At 34.6% G+C, this 20,631-nt stretch overlaps 1 protein-coding gene across 1 annotated transcript in view; it reads left to right on the top strand.

The window, feature by feature from the left end:
- The first annotated feature begins 1,464 nt into the window (after positions 1-1,464).
- Positions 1,465-20,631, top strand: part of LOC126816590 (uncharacterized) — a 60,453-nt gene continuing 41,286 nt past the window's right edge. The window contains exons 1-3 of the mRNA XM_050543278.2: positions 1,465-1,796; positions 6,941-8,103; positions 8,675-8,824. Of these exons, the coding sequence (XP_050399235.1) occupies positions 8,740-8,824 (85 nt within the window). The 5' untranslated portion in view covers positions 1,465-1,796; positions 6,941-8,103; positions 8,675-8,739. The remainder of the gene's footprint in view (positions 1,797-6,940; positions 8,104-8,674; positions 8,825-20,631) is intronic.

Here is a 20,631-nt window from a genome sequence, read left to right as displayed (position 1 = left end):
TTTTAAATGTAGACAGTTAACTACTTCACAAAACAAATCAATTTATCAAATTTTTAAATGTAGACAGTTAGCCACTTCACAAAACAAATCAATTTATCAAATTTCTAAATGTAGAAAGTTAGCCACTTCACAAAACAAATCAACGCGTCAAATTTTATATGAAGACATACAGCCACTTTGAAAAAACAAATCAACATATCAAAACTTAAATGCAGACAAGTGGCCTCTTCAGAAGACAAATCAATAATATTTCAAACTGAATTAAATCGACAATTTTATTTTTAAAGGAAATCAAAGAGGGATGGTCTTTTTAACGTATGTACAGGTCTGCTTTTCCCGAGAAATACGACCTGCTTGTTTACTTAAAATCATTTTTGCTTTAGTTTATTATATAATGCTTTTTGGTTCGATTTGAAAAAAATCTCAATCGTACTGTCGTTCATCTCGTGTACCACTATCATCACAAAAACGTCTAAAAGATACAGTTTCATCTCTTATATACATATAAATATAACCGAGTTTGCTTCCCGGGGATTTCTCCGGGTACTCCTGTTTCCTCCGACTGCTAATGACCACTAGGCGCAAGCAAATTATTAAAAATAAAATTACGTTATAGTCGCGAAGTGACCTAGTTTAAACGCCAGTTCTTTCGCGCGCTCTCTTTCTAAACACTCTAGTTCTCTATCCACCTTTTAATGCCAAATTCTTTACATGCGTGTATTAGTCCTGTCGAGTTTTTGTTTTAGTCAATTTCCATTGTTTTCTATAACTAGCACACGGTTGTCTGGTTATTTTCATTGGAATTGAAAAATACATGCCAAAAACATAATGGTCTAAATTATTTGGCCATTTAAAGTTTACATTAGTTTAAATTACAGATAAAGTAATAGTAATCATATGCCAGTCAATTCTTCGTGGCTACTTCTTTTTATACTCAGAGGTGCTTAATACACAATGAAATGGGGTTATCGTCGACTCGACACTATCCAGGTTTTTTCGGGACTAACAGACCTCGTGTTCAATATCCCCCACCACCACCACCTGCGCCCTAATACACATACAAAACGAAATCGAATGAATATATTTGCGGGGTTGAATGTGTGCTAAGCCATTGTTTTTTTTGTAAAACTGAAGTTAGGTTTGCGTCTGAATTATTGTCACATACTGTAACACACGACTGCAGATACACACAATCGTATTAACTCTTCTAGTCATTAATTAACTAATTGAAAAATTTTACAGAATTAATCCCATTACTATCAATCATGCTCTTAGAAGAAGATTTAATTTTGAAATTCATTGATTGCATTAGCTTCCAGACTCGTCTAGTTTGTGTTTGTTCAAAAACTAGTTAATCTGTCCAAGTTCTTATTCCCGAGAGTGACAGGTTGTTTACGGTAGTCCTCGAGAAGTAATCTGACCATGTGACACTGATATTGTTTTCTGCCTATTCTGACTATCACTGCCACCGCGTACTGATAATGGAACCCTGGTCATATGTAGTCAGTTGAGTTGGCAAGCTTGGCTTCTGCTTTACGCGTATTACCACTAAGCCTATCGGGCGGAATCAGTGATCAGTTAACAGAATGTGTTCAGTTTCAATTTCACGTTGAACAAACCTAGGTGTTTTGTTTTGATGACAATCTGCCTTCTAACCATCTAAATTCTTTTGTTCATAAAAGACTGAATGCGATAGAAATTTTAAGTTTTTAGCTGGACGAAATGTGCGCTTAATATAATGTTAGTATGACCTGTGGAACATTCGAATATCATATTGGAAAATATTTCGCCGTAAGGTAAGGGAAATAATAAGCTTGTTTTATGTTTCAATACCAGTTCAACTTCTTCCGATAAACATTAATACTTGTTATAATACTTCATTAGAACTATGCTGTTTCAACTACATTTAAAAAAAATATATATATATAACTGATTTATCTCATAGAGATCTCTGTATTTCATTTGGATTCCGGATGTTTTCAATCACAGGTTTTTATATTTCCATTTGGCACTTGATGTTAACAATCATTTTATCTAACAATTAGTTTTATCAAAAATAACGGTGAATAATGAAATACTTGACGTTACTGTAATTAATTACCGTTCTTGAACTGATCAAGAATTTCTCTTGATTTTATAATGTATGTACATCAAAGAAAAAAGAGAATTTTAAATTTAGTCTTAGTGGCTAGTAACGAGTTTAGAGAGAGAGAGAGAGAGAGAGAGAGAGAGGGGGGGTTAACGCCCATTCGACACAAACTATATCATTTAGGGACTAACATATTAGGTTCAATTTTGTATTTAAAAATTCGCTTCCGCTGTGGGATGATCCAGAGAAAACCCACGAGGTTAGGCATGCGACGCTACTCCTTGTCACGTACAGGCGGAGAATCGAATCCACGCACTTGACCCAATGACAGACCTTATGATTTAGAGCGCTAGTGGTTCCTGACAGGGAACAATTTCTAGTCCTTCCGATAGAACAAATATCCAAGGTCCCGTACACTTTGACCTACAGGTAAAAGCACCCTTGGCAATTGGAATTCGACGAAGAGTAGGCAGAAACGCCAATATCCTGAAATGATTTACCTTATAGAACACTTCATGGCGTATGCCCGTTAAACCCCATTTCATGTCGAAAAGTACAACGGAGCTCCAAAGAGTTGTAAACCACAGTGGTGAAAGTTTGGAAGAGTTTTTCACAAAAAATTACCCAGTTTTATTGACTAAAATATATCTGTGACAGCCCCCTATTAAATAGAAAGAAATTTAGAGTGTTAAAGGGCGCATGGCTCTATTCTTTGGAACCTTAATATAGACAAAAATGGTTCTAAACTCATATAATATAATGTACTATGGATGTATATAAAGGGATTTATATTCAATTTCTAATCAAGTTATGTTCGGTGAAATACCTGAACTGTCCAAATTGAACGCCATTAGTTTAAGCCTGCTTAGTCCATTCTACTTCTTTTTTTATTATTATTTTGTCGTTTTTGAATCAGTCATTACTAATTACTTCCCCATTGTCGAAAATGGGTCTAATAGCATGTATGAATGTAAATATGAATGTTTATAAAGTGTTCTATATCCAATATTGAGTTTGTGGTTTAGTTTCTTTAATTAAACGTATTATAGTGGTTATTTGTATTGCCTTTCAGTAAGGTAAGAAAGGTGCGCTACAGTATTAAAATTAGACTGAAGCCTAGGGCCTTAAGATCTCCAGCCAAGGTGTTTAATATTTTTGACATTGCCATTGGCCTTTCTTAGACGCACTGCTGTCTTAAACTCCTGGCATCATTGGTTTTGATCAATTGTGTTTAAAACACACTTTCATCTGCCTCTATAGTCGTCAGAGTTGGGGATTGGGAGGGGTCTGATAGCAAGGCCCACTTTTCATATAAATCATCCCTTGACTGAATGACAAACGTAAAGTTTTATATTGATTTGATCCAGCCGAAAGTTATTGTATGAGCTTGATTACCGTTAGTGGATGTAAATATAGTTGCTAATTCTGGTTGAGCAACCGAGGGCTCGCTATAGTAGTTCATAAAACGTACTTGAAATAGATTGGGTAATGTAGCGATACCAGTACTTTAAGAATAGATTGAATCAAGGCGAATTAAGGCACAGATTCATTCATACTCTCTGGACGTCTAAATATAATAGTCACGACAGTCGTCATAATAATAAAAATCAATACACATTACATGCGATGACACATAGGTCGTATCATAATATCACGATATATGTCAAATATCGCTATTTATGACAATGTCAAACAAATAGAGGATTGACAGATATAGCTGTTTACCCCCACCCCCTCTCCTTTAGCCCCCTGGATTATAATAATCTACGTTAGATATACGCCATCGTGTTTTCTACCGTTTAGTTTCTTTCGTTGATTGTCTGTTCGTTAGTTGTATGATCAATCGATTAATGGTGACAATGAGTGGATAGATAAGCATTATATTTACCCTGTAGTAGAATTCTGTCGCTTATTGTCATTTTACACGACGCTGAATGTTTATTTTTTCTCATTATTTGTCATTCAAGGCGTCGGTTAATATTTGTTTGAACGACATACTTATAGTCGAAGGCATTGTGTTGTCCAGATCCAACAACAAAAAAATGGTGGCATTGATCACAAAACTGTTTCTTTTTATGTTATTTTAGGCACAACAAACCAGATTGACAACCACGCTACTTTTGAGATATATGGTTAATAATCACAGTCTATAAATTTCGTAACAAAAGGCATAGCTCTGGAATTGAATATTTTCGAAAAATTAACATTCTTTTTGATTATGAGATAGACAACCCATATCAATCTTAAAAATATGATGTACTAGAAGAATGCCCGGCTTCGCTCGGGGGTCATAACCCCGAAACCGGAAGTGGTAGACTAACGCCACCTGGCCTATGTTACTCCCCGGTCCGAGCTACCCCTATACCCCAAATTTCAGACCTGGGGCAGACCTAGTGTAGCCGCCAACCCCGAACAGACAGACAAACAGACAGGCAAACGACAGTCACAAATAGATGAATTATTTATAGCCACAGTTGTGCTATTGAGAAACGTGGACGACGGAAGGACTGGGTGACGGCAAAATACGACCACGTATACGTATGGGCGTATTAAAAAAAATTGGGCTGGCTTTTACCCAATACAAGATATTGACAGTGTTAAAATCTCTTAGACTTAATACGTGATACACTTGGATAATTTGACTGTGTCTTATTCTTTATATTTAACCTTTATTTTGAGGTTTGATTTTATTCGTACTGTCAAAAATTTGATTTCATTAGATAATTAGACAGGACCGAGGGAGCAGAAATCAGATATTGGCTGACATCACTTATGGACTTAAATTGCCGATTCAAATCAGTGAAAAGTGACTATTGTCCATAGCAACTAATTAATAGCAACGTTCGTGGTATGATCTAACTTAAATACGAAGCGATGTAATATCCACGTAATGACTTTAGGGACTGTATAAACAACATCGAAAGAGAATAATAATTAAATATAAAAACGCCACAAGGAAGTACATAACAAATAGTCATGAATTTGTCATTTCCTAAACGTTTACAATTTATAGTGCTATAAGAATGAATCACGACGGGGGGCAGCACGCAATATATTTCAATTTCCTATTGGAATTGCGGTGGGATCACCTAAAGAAGATTATTCTATAGAAATGACACACTAATAAATTGGCGATTGTTGGTGTTTCAATTTTTAGTCTGCGTAGAAATTAATTTCCGTGTATGCTTTTGTTGAAGGAGATAAGTTGACAGTTGATGTATTATCATCCTTATTGTCCTTTTATTTACACGCCTTGGTACTGGCTCTTTGTGCCATATTCTAATATCGTCTTTCTCTACTAAGAAGGTAAATGTATTCGGCCTTGGTATTTTCTGGGCAAGCTTACCGATAACATGACAGATTTATACACAGTATCTAACAGTCCATTGTCGTTTGCATTGTGTTTAGTGAAAAGGAAATTAATGCAAAACAAGTAAGATTAGAAGATAATGTAACGTTTGCTTACATGCTAGTACCGATTACATTATTGGCCTGGTTTATTTGTTAGTATACCATTCATTATCTAGCATTAAAGGCACAACAGGCCATAATCTTTAATATGTATATCTCAGAAGTATTTTAATGCAAATGCTGTTATCATGTAAGTAATAAAATACATTGCGAATAACGGCTAAAAATAGAAGAATTCTTATTGCTTTATTTAACTGGTGGGGTAAAACTGGTTATGTTGGAATAATTTTTAACCATAATTTTGTTCCATTGTGTGTTTAGTCTTAAACTGTATATTTCAATTTTTTCTGGCATGTCTGCGCTTAATATTCGGAATACGAAGTACAGGTCCTTTTAAATTTGATTAACGTATTCACGTTGTGGGGGTAACTTTAACCAAAAACACTTTAACTCATAACGCCCTAGTCTGCCAAAAGATTAGTACACCGGATTGACTATTGTTGACACTATTTTAATACTACCAGAAGTTAATGAAAACGGGTAGGAAATATAAAACGTCTGATGGTTCCCTTTAACATGAAAGATTATTTTGGAGCAAAGATTTCTCTTTGAACATGGAAGACAATTCTCTAAGACCGGCTCTAATTACATGTAGTTATACACGTTATACAAAACGCGTGCCCCTTTAATATGGAAGATAGTTTTTAAACACAGATTTATACTAAAAGAAATGATTAGGCATTAAGTTACTACACTACATTCAATGACACACCAGAGAGGAGATGAAATAATTTCACTGAAACAGATTTACCCTATCAGAATACTTTTATTTTTACATATTATTTAAATACGAAATATTAGTAATAGATTATGTATTGATGTAACTGATATTACATTAGTCCAGGGGAATTTAGGATGTAATTAAGAATTTAAACATTGTTAAACCCTAAAGATCTTCTTGATAATCAGGTATATAATCTACACCATCGAATCATTTATGGATAATTCTTCCATACAGTCACCTATTGGCCTTTCAACAACAAACCCATAATGCCATTATGGTGTTGTTTTGATTTCACGTTTGTACGTGACAAGGAGTAGGGTTGCCTGTCCTACCTCGTGGGCTTTCTCCTGGTCCTCCGCGCAAACGAATAATTGTAATACAATTGAACCATATATTAGTCCCGAAATGACCTAATTTGTGTCGAGTGGACGTTAAACTCTCTCTCCCTCTCTCTCTCTCTCTCTCTCTCTCTCTCACACAACAGCCACCTTGCAATCAAGTATCCAATGAAAACAAAGATAATTATATTAAAAGCTGTACTGAGATTGACGACACATCATTAGTTAAAAGCTTCTGTTATTTCTTGTGTTCTGTATATTGTCATAATAACATGGCATGCTGAGTATAAAATATATTTATATGTTGAAATACCATAGGAGAGCACCTGTGGGAATATGTTATCATCCATATCAATTAACAGGCTTAATTAACGTCAATACTTGATATGGTCCTTAGTTGAGTAATGACGGATATATAGGTAAGAACATTTTTAAGTATCTTTGGATATTTTTTTCTCATGTTTCTTGGCATAAATACCATATTTTTGCAGTAAACAGAATGTGTATATCGTGTAGATTTGAAGCATCGGTAAATATTATGAATCTTTAAACATGAACCCAGACAAGTCTTACTTATCTACTTATTAGTTCATGGCATATTGGCTAGCAGGATAGACATCCCGAAGATCTAACTTCATTGCATGGTCTTCCTCGTTCAGAACTCAAGACCCGAGGCTATGAATATAGTATTTATTTATATGATTTACTTCAAGCTTTTTGTCTACTAGCTGGTAAATATACCAATAATGTTTTTTAATTTTTTTTAAATCTTGTTACAAAAAGGAGTATTGATTTACGAATCTCGTGGCTATTGTGAAATTTGTTTTCGCTCAGTTCATAAACGTTAAAAATTGGCATTTCAACATCATGGGTGTATAGTCGTTAGAAAAAATTATATATAAGAGATATTGTTAACTACGCGGTCTTTATGTCTCCTGATTTTTAGACAATGCAACCAATTACAAACGCCTAAGAAAATAATGTCGACAGATTTCGCAATCATATTATTGACAATAGGTAGAATAAAACCTTTTAGGTGCATTCTTTTGATTTTGGGGTTGTTTTTGTATCCTCGAATTTACGATGCTGAAATTAAATAAAGTTTTATTATTATTATTATTAAATAGCTTTTTTTTTTATCTTGTCATGTTCTTCCAGTCATTAAACTTAATAGGTGTTTTATCTTGTCATGTTCTTCCAGTCATTAGGCTTAATCTTGACTATGTTTATGTTTTCAAATGTGATTTGTGAATGGTACTTGAACGTTTTAAAACTCTCTAGACAGAGCAGACGTAATTATGTATTATATATGTTTATGGATTTCGCAACAGCAATAAAATAGTTGTTTGTAGGGCATCTATTGCTGAAGAAAGGACAGCATTGAAATAATACAAAATATTATGGATATCAATCACTAGCAACTTTAATAGTGCAACGTTTCGACCATAGTCCACAAGTATTCCCTTATTATCAAGCACAAGGTAAACAATCATTGCTATCCATAAAATTGTATTTACATAAAATAATTGTTTGCAACATCGATTTCTACAACATTATTAAACTTATAATACCGGCACTAATTTTGATGGGTTTAAGTCATTTACAGTTATTGTTACATCGATTATGGATGTTGGTAAATATTATTTCTTTGGATTGCCAAACTTTCCTCTAAATGAACTGCCTAATTAATATATTCTGTATTAATGAAAAAAATTAGAAATGTTATTTGGTGTTCACATATTTCTCGTACTATTCACTGTATGGATTTCGGAAGCCGGAGCTTCTAAAAAATCGATAACTGAGGATCGCTCTCCAATTTCCCGTAACAATAACTGGTTTCCGTCCTCTTTTTTTTTGCATCACTTCCAGATTCTTAAAATCGTTGCTACGGACTAGCCATGGCAACGATATCTATGTTAAAATTATATTTAGAATGTCTTTAACAATTTATGGCACATACTATGTAAAATTGGTTGCCAGCAACACTGTCCCTTTATAAACAAAGAAACATTCATTAATTAATCTATATTTTTTTTTTCTGTTCACCAACAGCTGACAAAAAGTGTATAAATCTATGATCATATAGTAAACACTTTAGAAGCCTCAAGGCATGGACAATGGCTGAATATACACACTTGTTTCTACAAATATTGCTTGTGTGTAGAACTGTATCTGATATTATGGCAAGATCAACACAAAAATGTAAGTATTGTCTTCTTAAATTTTGTGTTTTTTACGCATTTCTCTAATGTTCAGTTAACCCCTATTTGCTGCCCTCTTGAAATATATTCTATTTTACAACTCTCAAATCTATATAATAAGTCTAAAGAATAAAAAAACGAAAGTTGTATCTGTGAAATAATTGAAATTCACTCTATTCATTGTTATATCTCTACATTATTTATTTTAAAATACCTGGCACACCTCATCAATTACAGATCTAGTTTTATTGAATGTATACTAAACATATAATAGGTCATGTATTTAGCATTCTCTAAACAGATAATAACAATTACCTTTATTTAAGTTCAGATTCTTATGTAAACTTTGATAACAATTTACAAGGATATTCCAGGAATTTGTTCTACATTCTTCATAGGTCAAAATGGCACATTGTATATACATGTAATAATTAAAGTGGGTGCAAAATACGATTATAATCGCAATTGATGTTTTAATTTGGAAGTTCTCATACAAAATATAGAAATGTTCTTTTCGAGTGAAATAACGAAACAAAGGGGGGAGGCGGGGGACAGCGTCTAGTCGTTCGGATAGGACGAATAACCGAGGTCCCGTGTACACGTTAGCATGCACGTAAAAGAATCCCTGACAGTTGGAATACGCCGCTGTCTGGGCAAAATTTCCCTCATAGCACACTACATTGCGTATGCCCGTCTTCATTAGCCCTGTTGGTGTGGAAAAATACGACGTTCAACCCCATTCCATTTCATTTTATTTCTATAGCATCGGGTGTTTGTAATGCTTATTCTGTAATGTTAGTTACTAATGTTATAATATATCCAACACGTTGTGCACATTCTATTCAAAAAGTTAGTCCCATAAAATTTCAACTTTTAAATGTCATTGATTCAAATATTACTGAAAACATTAACGAAAAGTTAAAATCACAAAGTTGGCATTATGTTTTTGTAATACAAAACCAGTAAATGAGAATATGCAAAAAATAAAAGCTTGTTTCTTTCATATAGATATAAAATTACACTGTTAAAAATAATAAGGTAGTTTACATCAATTCGGGTGGAAACTAGTTGCCACCTAAATAGGGGTAACTTCGCTTCATTTTACGATATTAAATTGATTCAAATTGAACTGCTGTTGGGCAATTTGACACTCTGTATTAATTTACAATGAATATAAATCATGAGGGAAAATCAATACACATATCCTTACAACTTAGCTGAATAATGTGGTTTATTCATTTATGCATCTCACCTGAATTAAGAATATTTAATTAAGATATAGTACTTCGTAATATTTTAGAATATTTACACGTCTTTAAGTGTAAGCAAGCTAAAATAATCTAAACTGGGGGCGTTATGAACTATTATTAAGATTATTATACATGATACAAAAACACTCAACTTGGAGTACACAAACACTTTTGTAACGCAAGATACGGTGTAAAATTAACACCTTATTCGGAGAAATGTTTCCCTAATAATAATTACACGTGTTGGTAAATGCAATAATACGCTTGTAGAGGTGTAGCTCATCCCAAACACCCTTTAGCGGCTACAATTACACCCTGGTGTTCAGTACTCATGAATATCGATTGTACTTTTGCATAGGATTTATTCCCCAATAATAGTTACACACTTTGGTGTAAATGCAGTATAACACTGGTAGTAGTGTAGCTTATCCAGAACACACCACAATTACACCTATTCAGGTGTTCAGTAGTCGAGAATATCGGTTACACTTGTTATGTGTAGCTCTTTTAGTTGGTTACTTTTAGTTGGTTAAAAGTGTTATATTTTAAAAACGCTAGCTGTGGTGTAAAGTTTACACTTAATTAATACTGCTTATAGTTTTTAATTACACCTGTTTTTAACAGTGCAGCAATAAAAATCACATAGTCTTCCAATATTTATAATGCATGATAAAATCCAATGAGCTATAACTGTAATGGTTAAAAAACAAAATATGCATTAAATATTTTATGCTGAAAACACGACGAACCCATAAAAGATAACACATTTTAGATAAACAATTTTATTATATATTTCTATCTTAATACGTGTAGCCTTTGGCTCCAAAGTTTTCTTCTACCCAGTGTAATTCTTGAGTGGCATTTATCGATTGAGCACGATAAAAAAAACACAACACGATTTATATGGAAAACTATCACTGCCCTGTACGCATATAGCGCGACGTTTCGACAAGTGTTCTTTGGTAGTTATCAAGCAGTCTGAAATCTATGTTCAAACTACCCGCTCCAATCAGCCACAAGAAAGGGCCTGACAAGGACAGCTGTCTAGTCGTTCGGATGGTACGAAAAACCGAGGTCCCGTGTACACATTGGCGTGCACGTAAAAGATCCCCTGACAGTTGGAATTCGAAATAAGAGTAGGCCGTAGTGCCGCTGTCCGGGCAAAATTTCTCTCATAGCAGACTGTATGGCGTATGCCCGTCTTCATTAGCCCAGTTCGGAGCAGAATAGTAGGACGTTAAACCCCATTTCATTTCATTTTTGTTTGATGTTTCTAATACCTTAAAAAGATTAAATTCAATCATTCGTATCGACTTAATGAACGCAATCAAACTGATGGCAATGATAAAGCGTGACTCATAGAACATAATTAAATAAATAAATAAGTAATTTGGAGACATTAATCATCTCGATCTACAGTTGAAAAATGTGTTTCTTATTCAATATGCTAAAAATTTGATGAATAACATTTTTAAGGATGATTAATGATTTGAAATATTTACTAGGCTCATTTGATTGATGATATGGTGTTTTTCAAGGGTTTTTTTTCAATTTATTTAGAATTGTGCAGTTAAGGTTGTAATAACCAAAACAATCTGCTAGAACAAACCTCCCATTATTCGTCATTCTGCACCTCTTATTTTATACCTTTGTTATTTCTTTATATGTCATTATTACAATCTTGTTACGTAGTGGAGATGTCGAGGAAAATCCGGGACCAAATGGTAATATATCTCTCGTGCATCTAAATTTAAGAAGCTTACGCCATAAACTTGACCTTGTTTCCGCAGAATTCTCTGAAAATTTCGATTTGATCTTGCTAACTGAGACATGGCTTGACAAAAGCATATCATCGGACACCCTTTCTATCCCTGGTTTCAATGCACCAATTCGCAAAGACAGGACTACAGGACAGGGGTAGCAGTGTATTCTCGCAAAAAAACATTTTAACAAAACGCAGGTCTGATTTGATTTAGAAACCGACAATACAGAGGGAATTTGGGTAGAAATCAATATTCATAATAAATATTTTTTAATTGGCACCTTTTATAGACCCCCAAATTCCACTGTTCAATTAAATAATTCTATTTTCAAAATAATATCTTTATATTAGGTGATTTTTGACATTGATTTCTTTACAAAATCCAATACTTTTATTCATTCGGCAAATGTTCTCTTCGATTTTAAACAAATTATCAAGGATCCAACCAGACATGGTAATAATGGTAACAATACATTGATTGATCTAATATTAACGAATTTTTCCGGTTATATTTTTGATTCAGTTTGCTTAGATAATTCCTGTAGTGATTACTGCCCTGTGTACTGTCGGTTAAATTTTCATCGTCTGAAATCAATTAGCTTCAGACGTACAATATGGAATTATGATTTTGACCAACTACGAGGTGACGCTGGGAGTATCTTATGGGACTCCACTATTGATACAAATTCTATTGACATTACATGTGCCGCCTTCACAAGCGAGTTAATAAATTTGGCAAGAACACATATCCCAAACAAAACTCCAACCATTAGATCAAAAGAATAACTTTGGATGAACAACACTATTCGGAAAATGAGCAAAAAGAAAAACAAAATTCACCGAAAAGCAGTAAAATCAAACTTGGACCTCTATGGGCAAAAATTTAGAAATATAAGGAATGACTATATTAGCTTGATTAGAAAATGCAAAGAAGAATATTATGAAAAATTAGACCAGAAATTAAATGATAATCAAAATTTTTGCAAAAAGGATTGGTGGCATATAATCAACTCGTTTGTGAAGGGTCAAAAATCAGAAAAGGGGGATATTCCACCTCTTATGAATAATGGGGTTCCATATTTTAATCCGAAGGACAAAGCAAATTGTTTAAATGAATACTTTATTAACCATTCACAGCTTGACTACACAAATGCACAACTTCCTGAACTCGAACAAAACCCATCTTCACTTTGTCACCTAAAGTTAACACCTAAAGAAGTTGAAGACATGATTTCCACTATTGATACTTCAAAAACTACAAGCCCAGATAACATCAGTGGAAAATTCCTAAAATCCATCTGCTTCGAAATTAGTAAACCTTTATGTAACATATTTAATCTTTCCCTTGAGCTAAACACCGTTCCTAATGTTTGGAAATCAGCAAACGGCAATTCATAAAAAAGACGACCCATCACTATGCGGAAATTACAGACCAGTTTCGGTTTTATGCAAGGAGACTCAACTACTTACCAACTAATAGATCTTACGCACGTCTTCTGTCAAGCCATTTACCAAGGTCAATATTCGAGAACGGTGTTCTGTGACACCAGTAAAGCTTTTGACAGAGTTTGGCATTCCGCACTCTGCCATAAGCTTGCGGCCGTTGGGATCAGAGGAGATTTGTTAGAATGGTTCAGAGACTACTTGTCTAACAGACAACAGAAGGTTATTGGCAACGGAGCCTCCTCTGAGCCATTAACGGTCCCTGCTGGTGTTCCACAGGACTCCGTTCTCGGTCCGTTACTTTTCATTATATACATCAACGATATCGTAAACAGCATAAAATCAAACATTAGATTATTTGCTGATGACACTAGTTTCTACATGAAATAACTGACCCAACCGAATGTGCGAAAGTTTTAAATGGTGATCTAGAGAGAATAAATCTTTGGGCTAAGACGTGGCTTGTATCTGAAAACACTAGCACTAGCAAATAAAAAGAATCCATTTCTTTAACACTAAATCTAGACAATGTTGCAATTAAAGAAGTTTCTGGGCACAATCACCTGAGGCTGACTTTCCAAATAAACTGTAAGTGGGATACTCATATAAATAATATTTTGGCCAAAACAAGTAAACTTGTAAATTGTTTTCGATCATTAAACTATAGGTTAAGTCGTAGATCTCTCCAAACCATGTATACCTCATATATACTTCCTCATTTCGACTCATGTGACGTTATTTGGGATGGGAGTACCGCCGAACTAACACATAAACTAGAACTTTTACAATTAGATGCACCCAGGACTATATGCGGTGCTGTGAAAGGTACAAGCCCCCAGCTGTTATATAAGGAAACCGGTTTTATTACACTGCCGGAGAGAAGAAGGCGATATAAATTAATTTAATTCTACAAAATCATAAACCATTTCACTCCCGAATACTTATTTTAACTGATACCACTTAATACAAATTCTTATCGCCTACGAAACCAAAGCAACATCCCAACATATTTCTGCAGAACTTCTTTATTGTCTTCTTCTTTTATACCATCTACAATTAGAGAATGGAATCTACTCGATCTTTTTACTAGAAACTTAACCACTTTATCCTCTTTTATATCTAAACTCGGCTACCTTGGTCAAATTATACCTCCATGATACTACTCTGGCAGCAGGAAAAATCAAATTCACCATTCTTGCCTTCGACTCTCTTGCAGTGATTTAAACGCACATCGTTTTCTCAGTCATATTTCTGACAGCCCTACATGCGATTGTCGTCACGCCTTTGAAGACTCTGAACATTTTCTTTTAATTTGCCCCTTACATTCAGATGCACGATCTGCGACAATATCAAAACTCCCAAAACTCTATCGAAATTCTCAAAACTTATTATTCGGAACGGAAGACAGAAACAATTCTGAAGAAGTTTTTTCTGCAGTACATGATTTACTCGACATCTCCGAAAGATTTTGAAAATCCCGTATGAAAATGCATGAAATATAAATATTCTGATTGTGGTTTGTACATATCGTGTATATAGCCATCTTATAATTTAATCGTTCCTCTACTTTACTTTTCAATATATATTTATGTTTTTAACTTTTATGGAGAGGGGGTCTATAGGATTCTGCCTGTTCTCCAATCCAGTTTCTGTGAATAAATATTGTTTAGAAAAAAAGTGTTTGCGTAAAGAATTAAATATTCCCATTGATATTGTTTGAATTCTAATTACTCATTTTAGTTATCCGGAGATCCCAAATATATATAAGATGTCATAGGCAATACATAGCCCACTCAACAGCCCATGGTACTTAAACCCGTGTATAAACTAGTTCGTGTTTCACCTGTCTCATTCTATGAAGGAATATCTTGTTTAGTTTCAAGAGGTTTCATGTTTGATGTAATTCAGTAGCGATCGATGAATTCTTCAATCGAAACAAGTTGGCTTGTAATTGGCCTTGTAATAATTCATGTCATTGATTTCATACCGATGCAAGTTTTACATGAATGCATATGAGATTGAGAGAGATCTTCAATAGCCCCTTGTTCGACAACAATAAAATATAACCTTACTAATAATCTATTCTTGAATTTTTAGCATGTAAATCAATGTAACAAGGTAGAGACGGTTTTGATTTTATAAGATAACAAAATATCTAAACAAAACGATTTCATCAGAAGTTCTTGGTGATTTCAACAGAAGTTCTTGGTGATTTCAACAAAAAATCTTAACTAAATGAAATCAAGAGAATTGTAACTAAATGATTTCAACAGAAAATCTCATCTTAAAGATTTCAATAGAAGACAACTAAATGGTTTCTTTTAGAAAACAACTAAATGATTACTTAATTTCATTAGAAAACAACTAAATGACTACTAAATGATTTAATTAGAAAACTAAATGGTTTCATTAGAAAGCCACCACTATATGATATCATTTTATAAAAAACCACAACGTACCTAGTAAATAACCCTTTTACAAGTGAAATGATTAACTGAACACAAATGATATGGAGATTTCTGCTATATTGCGGAAAACGTAATATCACAATTTGTAATAAAACATATGTTCAAATAAGATAACATATGTGTATACCGACATTACAAAGCTCCTCTCTTTTAAAAGTGTTATCACGTCGTACAGCACCCAGAACAGAGGTTTGATTGCTTGACATTACGAATTGTTGAAAAAAAAAACCGAGCCGAAGCGTGAGCAGGTAAAATCGAGTCTTCAACCGGCATTGCATTCCTGTTCTTTTTTTATTATATATTGTCTGGTTGGACATGGTGTATGCATATATATATATACGGATAGAAGGCCAGACTCCTGTGATATGTAGTTAAGAAAGGAATGCATCGGTCATACGCCGGATCTGTAATAAACAACAAAAGACCCATGGTGCTACAGTGGTTAACAGATAAAAACTAATAATCGGAGATTGACTTATTATCTGTAATTATCGAATATCTTGCTAAGTATGTAAATTGTGTCTCTTCTGATTTGACTCCTAACGCAAGATTTATGACTTGTAATACATTTTGACATTTATCAAATATCCCAACTATTACAACATATAGTCATCTTTAATGGAAATTCGGGGCGATTCGTAGTATTCGTAGCCCACGTGAAAGCCGGGCATAAGGAAAACGCTTTTGACGGTTCTTGTCGACGATAGTTTGATCCCCAAAGAAGGGATTCATTGGATAACAAGACATGGGTAATGGCGATCCAGTAACTTCTAAAGTTGGTATAATGATCAGGAAGAATGCCAGTATATCTTCGAGAGAATACGAGTCCCAAATCGCACCAAGTTTTATTAGATTTTCGGGGCGACTTCAGAATTCTCAAAATTAACTTGAAAACGTTATATGTTTCGAATTGATATCTTAAACAAATTAACCTAAAGTCACATACCTTGTGGGTTTTTTTTATTGTGAATATATCTCTATTAGCGTGCAAATAGCTACTTATTCCCGGGAAGGTCTGGTAGAATGCACGTGGCTTTTCGTTTAATACTTTCGTGTTCGTGGAAGGAAAATGACAATGGAAGGAAGGCGGCGTTTCTGTTACTGTTAATATACGAATATGGCAGTTGCACCATCCACAAACTACTGGAAAGCCATAATTTTCAAATCAAGAGCACGACCAGGGGTTGATCATGGAAAGTAATGCCCCCGTCATACCGGGGTGGCGTCCTTACTGCGCTGCTGCGACCGTACGGCGACCAGAAAATGCCACAAGGTCGCCGGCAAACGTGAACACAACGCAAGAAAAAAGCCCCCAAAAATTACAAATTTGTAAATGTCGCGTTCTCACAGCTTTCCAGGCCAGATCGCAGATATATTATGGCGTTTCAACCACGCTTATGGCGATATTGACTCGCTCTGAGACCATTTTTCATCGCCGTAGCAGCACAATAAGGACGCCACCACGGTCTGGCGGTGGTATAAACACAATCTAAGCTGGCGTCCTTACTGCGCTGCTACGGCTACGGAAAATGGTTTTAGGGCGCGTCAAGATCGACATAAGCGTTGTAAAAGCGTGGTGTAAACGCCAGATATCGTGCTGTAGTCTCCATGGTCGCCAATGATCGGCGAGTCACGGCGTTTGTTTTGAGCATGTTCAAAACAAAAGCCAAGGTATTGATGACCTGGAAAGCTGTGAGAACGCAGTGGGGTCGCGAAGGTCCCGCGACAAGCGTGGTTACAGCTCCATGAACGTAGTACACACGCAGTACACACATGGCAAAGACGCTGCGAAAATTGTAACATTTCATGGCGTTGCTGTTAGAATATAAGCCCGTAGATCAGGGATGGCCAACGTGGTACATTGGATGATTAAAAGTGGGGCATTGCATCCCTGTAATAATAATAAAGTAAAGCAGTGCGCCACAGTTTCTTTCCAAACAACTTTGTTTATGTCAAATATTACCGAAAATGTTATATTATATTTGAATACTAGACGACTAAATGCAATATTCCTTTACATGTAAACTCGTGCATTATTGCTGCTTGGTAATTACCGTGTCACATTTACCGTTGTTTAATACTTCATAACCATAGTAACAAGACAAGTGTAATATGATCCATGATAGCCGCAGAGATAACGACAATATGCTATCCATCGGGGACTGTTCAATGACATTGTTCTTCGGTCAGATAATGTGATGAGCTGTTTTTATTTACAGGGGTTCAATATAAATCTAAGATGAAAATTTATTGGTTATGCTCACGATAAGCACAGAATGTCTTGACAGACAATAATCCGTTTCTACTAAAGCCACGTCAAAGATATCGGTATTTTATTACTCCTCGACACTTATCAATTATTTGTTTCGCTTAACCGATTCCCTTGATATTCTTGGGGCAATTCCTCTCACATCAATCTATCCAAACCGCTTGCCTCCGACATTCACATGCTACTACTAATTAACCAACCCTCTCCTTAAACTCAACTCAAAAGACACTTGTCCACCATCAATAAGTTCCATTCCTTAATAGTTTCTTTCACAACGGTCTATTACTATGACCGTTCACTATTTACAAGTGATGGATTGACAACTTGAAGCTTACTCTCAACTTCAACCTGCCTCTTATTAATGCCCTTCTTGGTCCAACACCAGTACATTATTGATATTATGATAATAACTGCTCTAAACCAAAATGCAAATGACTCGTGGCAACCTCTGTGGACAAGTGTTTTCAACCAACACTCGAACACACTTCTTAAAATTGACGTCATCACTAAAGTATCTCTCTTGAGCTATACGGTGACAAAATATTCGTCCAAAACGCCCCTCAATCGCAGGAGTCTTAAAATTAACTCTATAGCTTCTCTATCGTAACATAACTATTGATGGTTTCAAAAGATATTGTCTCAGAACATATTTCAGTCGAAGGTGTGCCCCAATATACATCCCCACCTAAATTTAACTACATCTGTGGACAACGGATTGAAAATTATTCAATGAATACTGCCATAGACAACTCATATTAACTTTATACTTATTTCCCCGTATTAAGTAAATAACCAGAACATTACATTTGATTGGTAATAGTCTTATATCTTATCCAGCCAAAAATTAAAAAACAATTGTCCCCATTAACACATGTACTTTTGAAATTCATCAATATACAAACAATTTTACATACAAATACAACTTGCCTGTTAGATGATTATATCAAATGTTTCCACCTATGTGCATCTTCCCTATGAAGAGTTCTATGCATTGCATGTTATTTAAGTGACATTGTAAATCACAATTCACAATTGATATGTCAGTTGCACATGTGACAAACCCAGTGCACTGATCGCCTTTAAACCAACAAACACATTTCATTAATCATTAAAGAACATGTATGTGAAAATACGACAGAATTGTCAGTTTAGGTTACTTGGTTAATGAAGCTATAATAAATAATGATCTCTAATTTAAAAGCGATTTTTCAATCTAATGACACCACAACACCTTCTGCCCCGCCAAACCACGTCCATTATTTGAGAAATACTCTTTCAAACGACACACTGTATTTGATATGGACCAATAAGTATAATTGTCGATTTCGTTTAAAGATACATTATGGGAGATTAGATAAAAAAAACCTGGCAGTTCTCACTATAGTAGTTAAATACTAGATAATGTAAAGGGAATTTGCTGAAAATTTCAGTCAAATTGATCCACCCGGAACCAAGATTTTTACGATAAAAACATAGTCTCGATTATCCATTTAATGATTAAATTATGAATGAAAGTCAAACAGAAAATCGGAACCTAAGCCAATAAACATCACAGGCTAGCGATGCCATCGATAGTTGATTATGGTCTAATTAATAATTTAGATAACATTTCAGGCCTAAAGAAAGACCTGCAAAAGGCAGATTTAGCTCTTGCATAATGTATGTTTAATTTTACATGTTGAATTGATTAAGCCAATGTTGAAATGAAACTAACATTTGTGAACAAACCGACCACTGCTTATAAGTACCTTTCTATCCCAAATTTATTTATATCGACTTTGTCTTACCACTAATCCAAATAGCACGTCATCAAATCAAACCAATTCAATTATTTAGTTTGAATTAAATCAAGATGGTTTAGCTTCTTTAAGCATAAAATTTCGTAAACACAATATGGTTTTGAACATGTTTATGTTGAGGCCATACCAAATGTGCATATACTCTAGATGTGTGCTATAGCGAAACTGTATAACGAACCTATCAATTATAATAAGAAACTCGATTACTTATTTGATATTTCAATGCAAAGTACATTTATATTCTAAAATAAGCATATTTACAGCGAATCGCAATTGTTTACAGGTAATTCTGAAAACGCCCCATGGCAACTTCATCTCAAAAATCCGATCTAAAGCCCGCTTGCACGTCAATTAGTTGTATAACAATTTATTCCCAAGATAATTCATTTTACCATTATATAATTTCCTATTTTTTAATGTTGATGCAACAATTTCGCTACGCAGCAATTTATTACTCCGCATGTCGTTAATAGTTTTTCATAAAGGGCATTTTGTACGAAGTTCATTTTCAGCTTTCATTAATTATCCATCATAAGTTCTCATTAGCTATAAGCAACAATTTTCATGCAAAGGGATTGAGTGCTAGAGTGGTCTAAAGATTGCGGATTTTCCACACTAAAGATTAATGATACATAATGCATTGCTAAATGGTACGTTAGTCAAACTAGTGAACTATTAATTAGAACACCTTGATAACCAAAGCTGTTATGATATTTCCAGATTTCAGCAATGCATTTGATTTTCACCATCAACTAGTGCTAGAACGGTCTAAAGATTGCGGATTTTCCACACTAAAGATTAATGATATATAATGCAT

Source organism: Patella vulgata, chromosome 3, assembly GCF_932274485.2.
Source record: "Patella vulgata chromosome 3, xgPatVulg1.2, whole genome shotgun sequence".
In the NCBI taxonomy this organism is placed as follows: domain Eukaryota; kingdom Metazoa; phylum Mollusca; class Gastropoda; family Patellidae; genus Patella; species Patella vulgata.
This window is presented reverse-complemented; position numbering and strand designations above follow the sequence as displayed.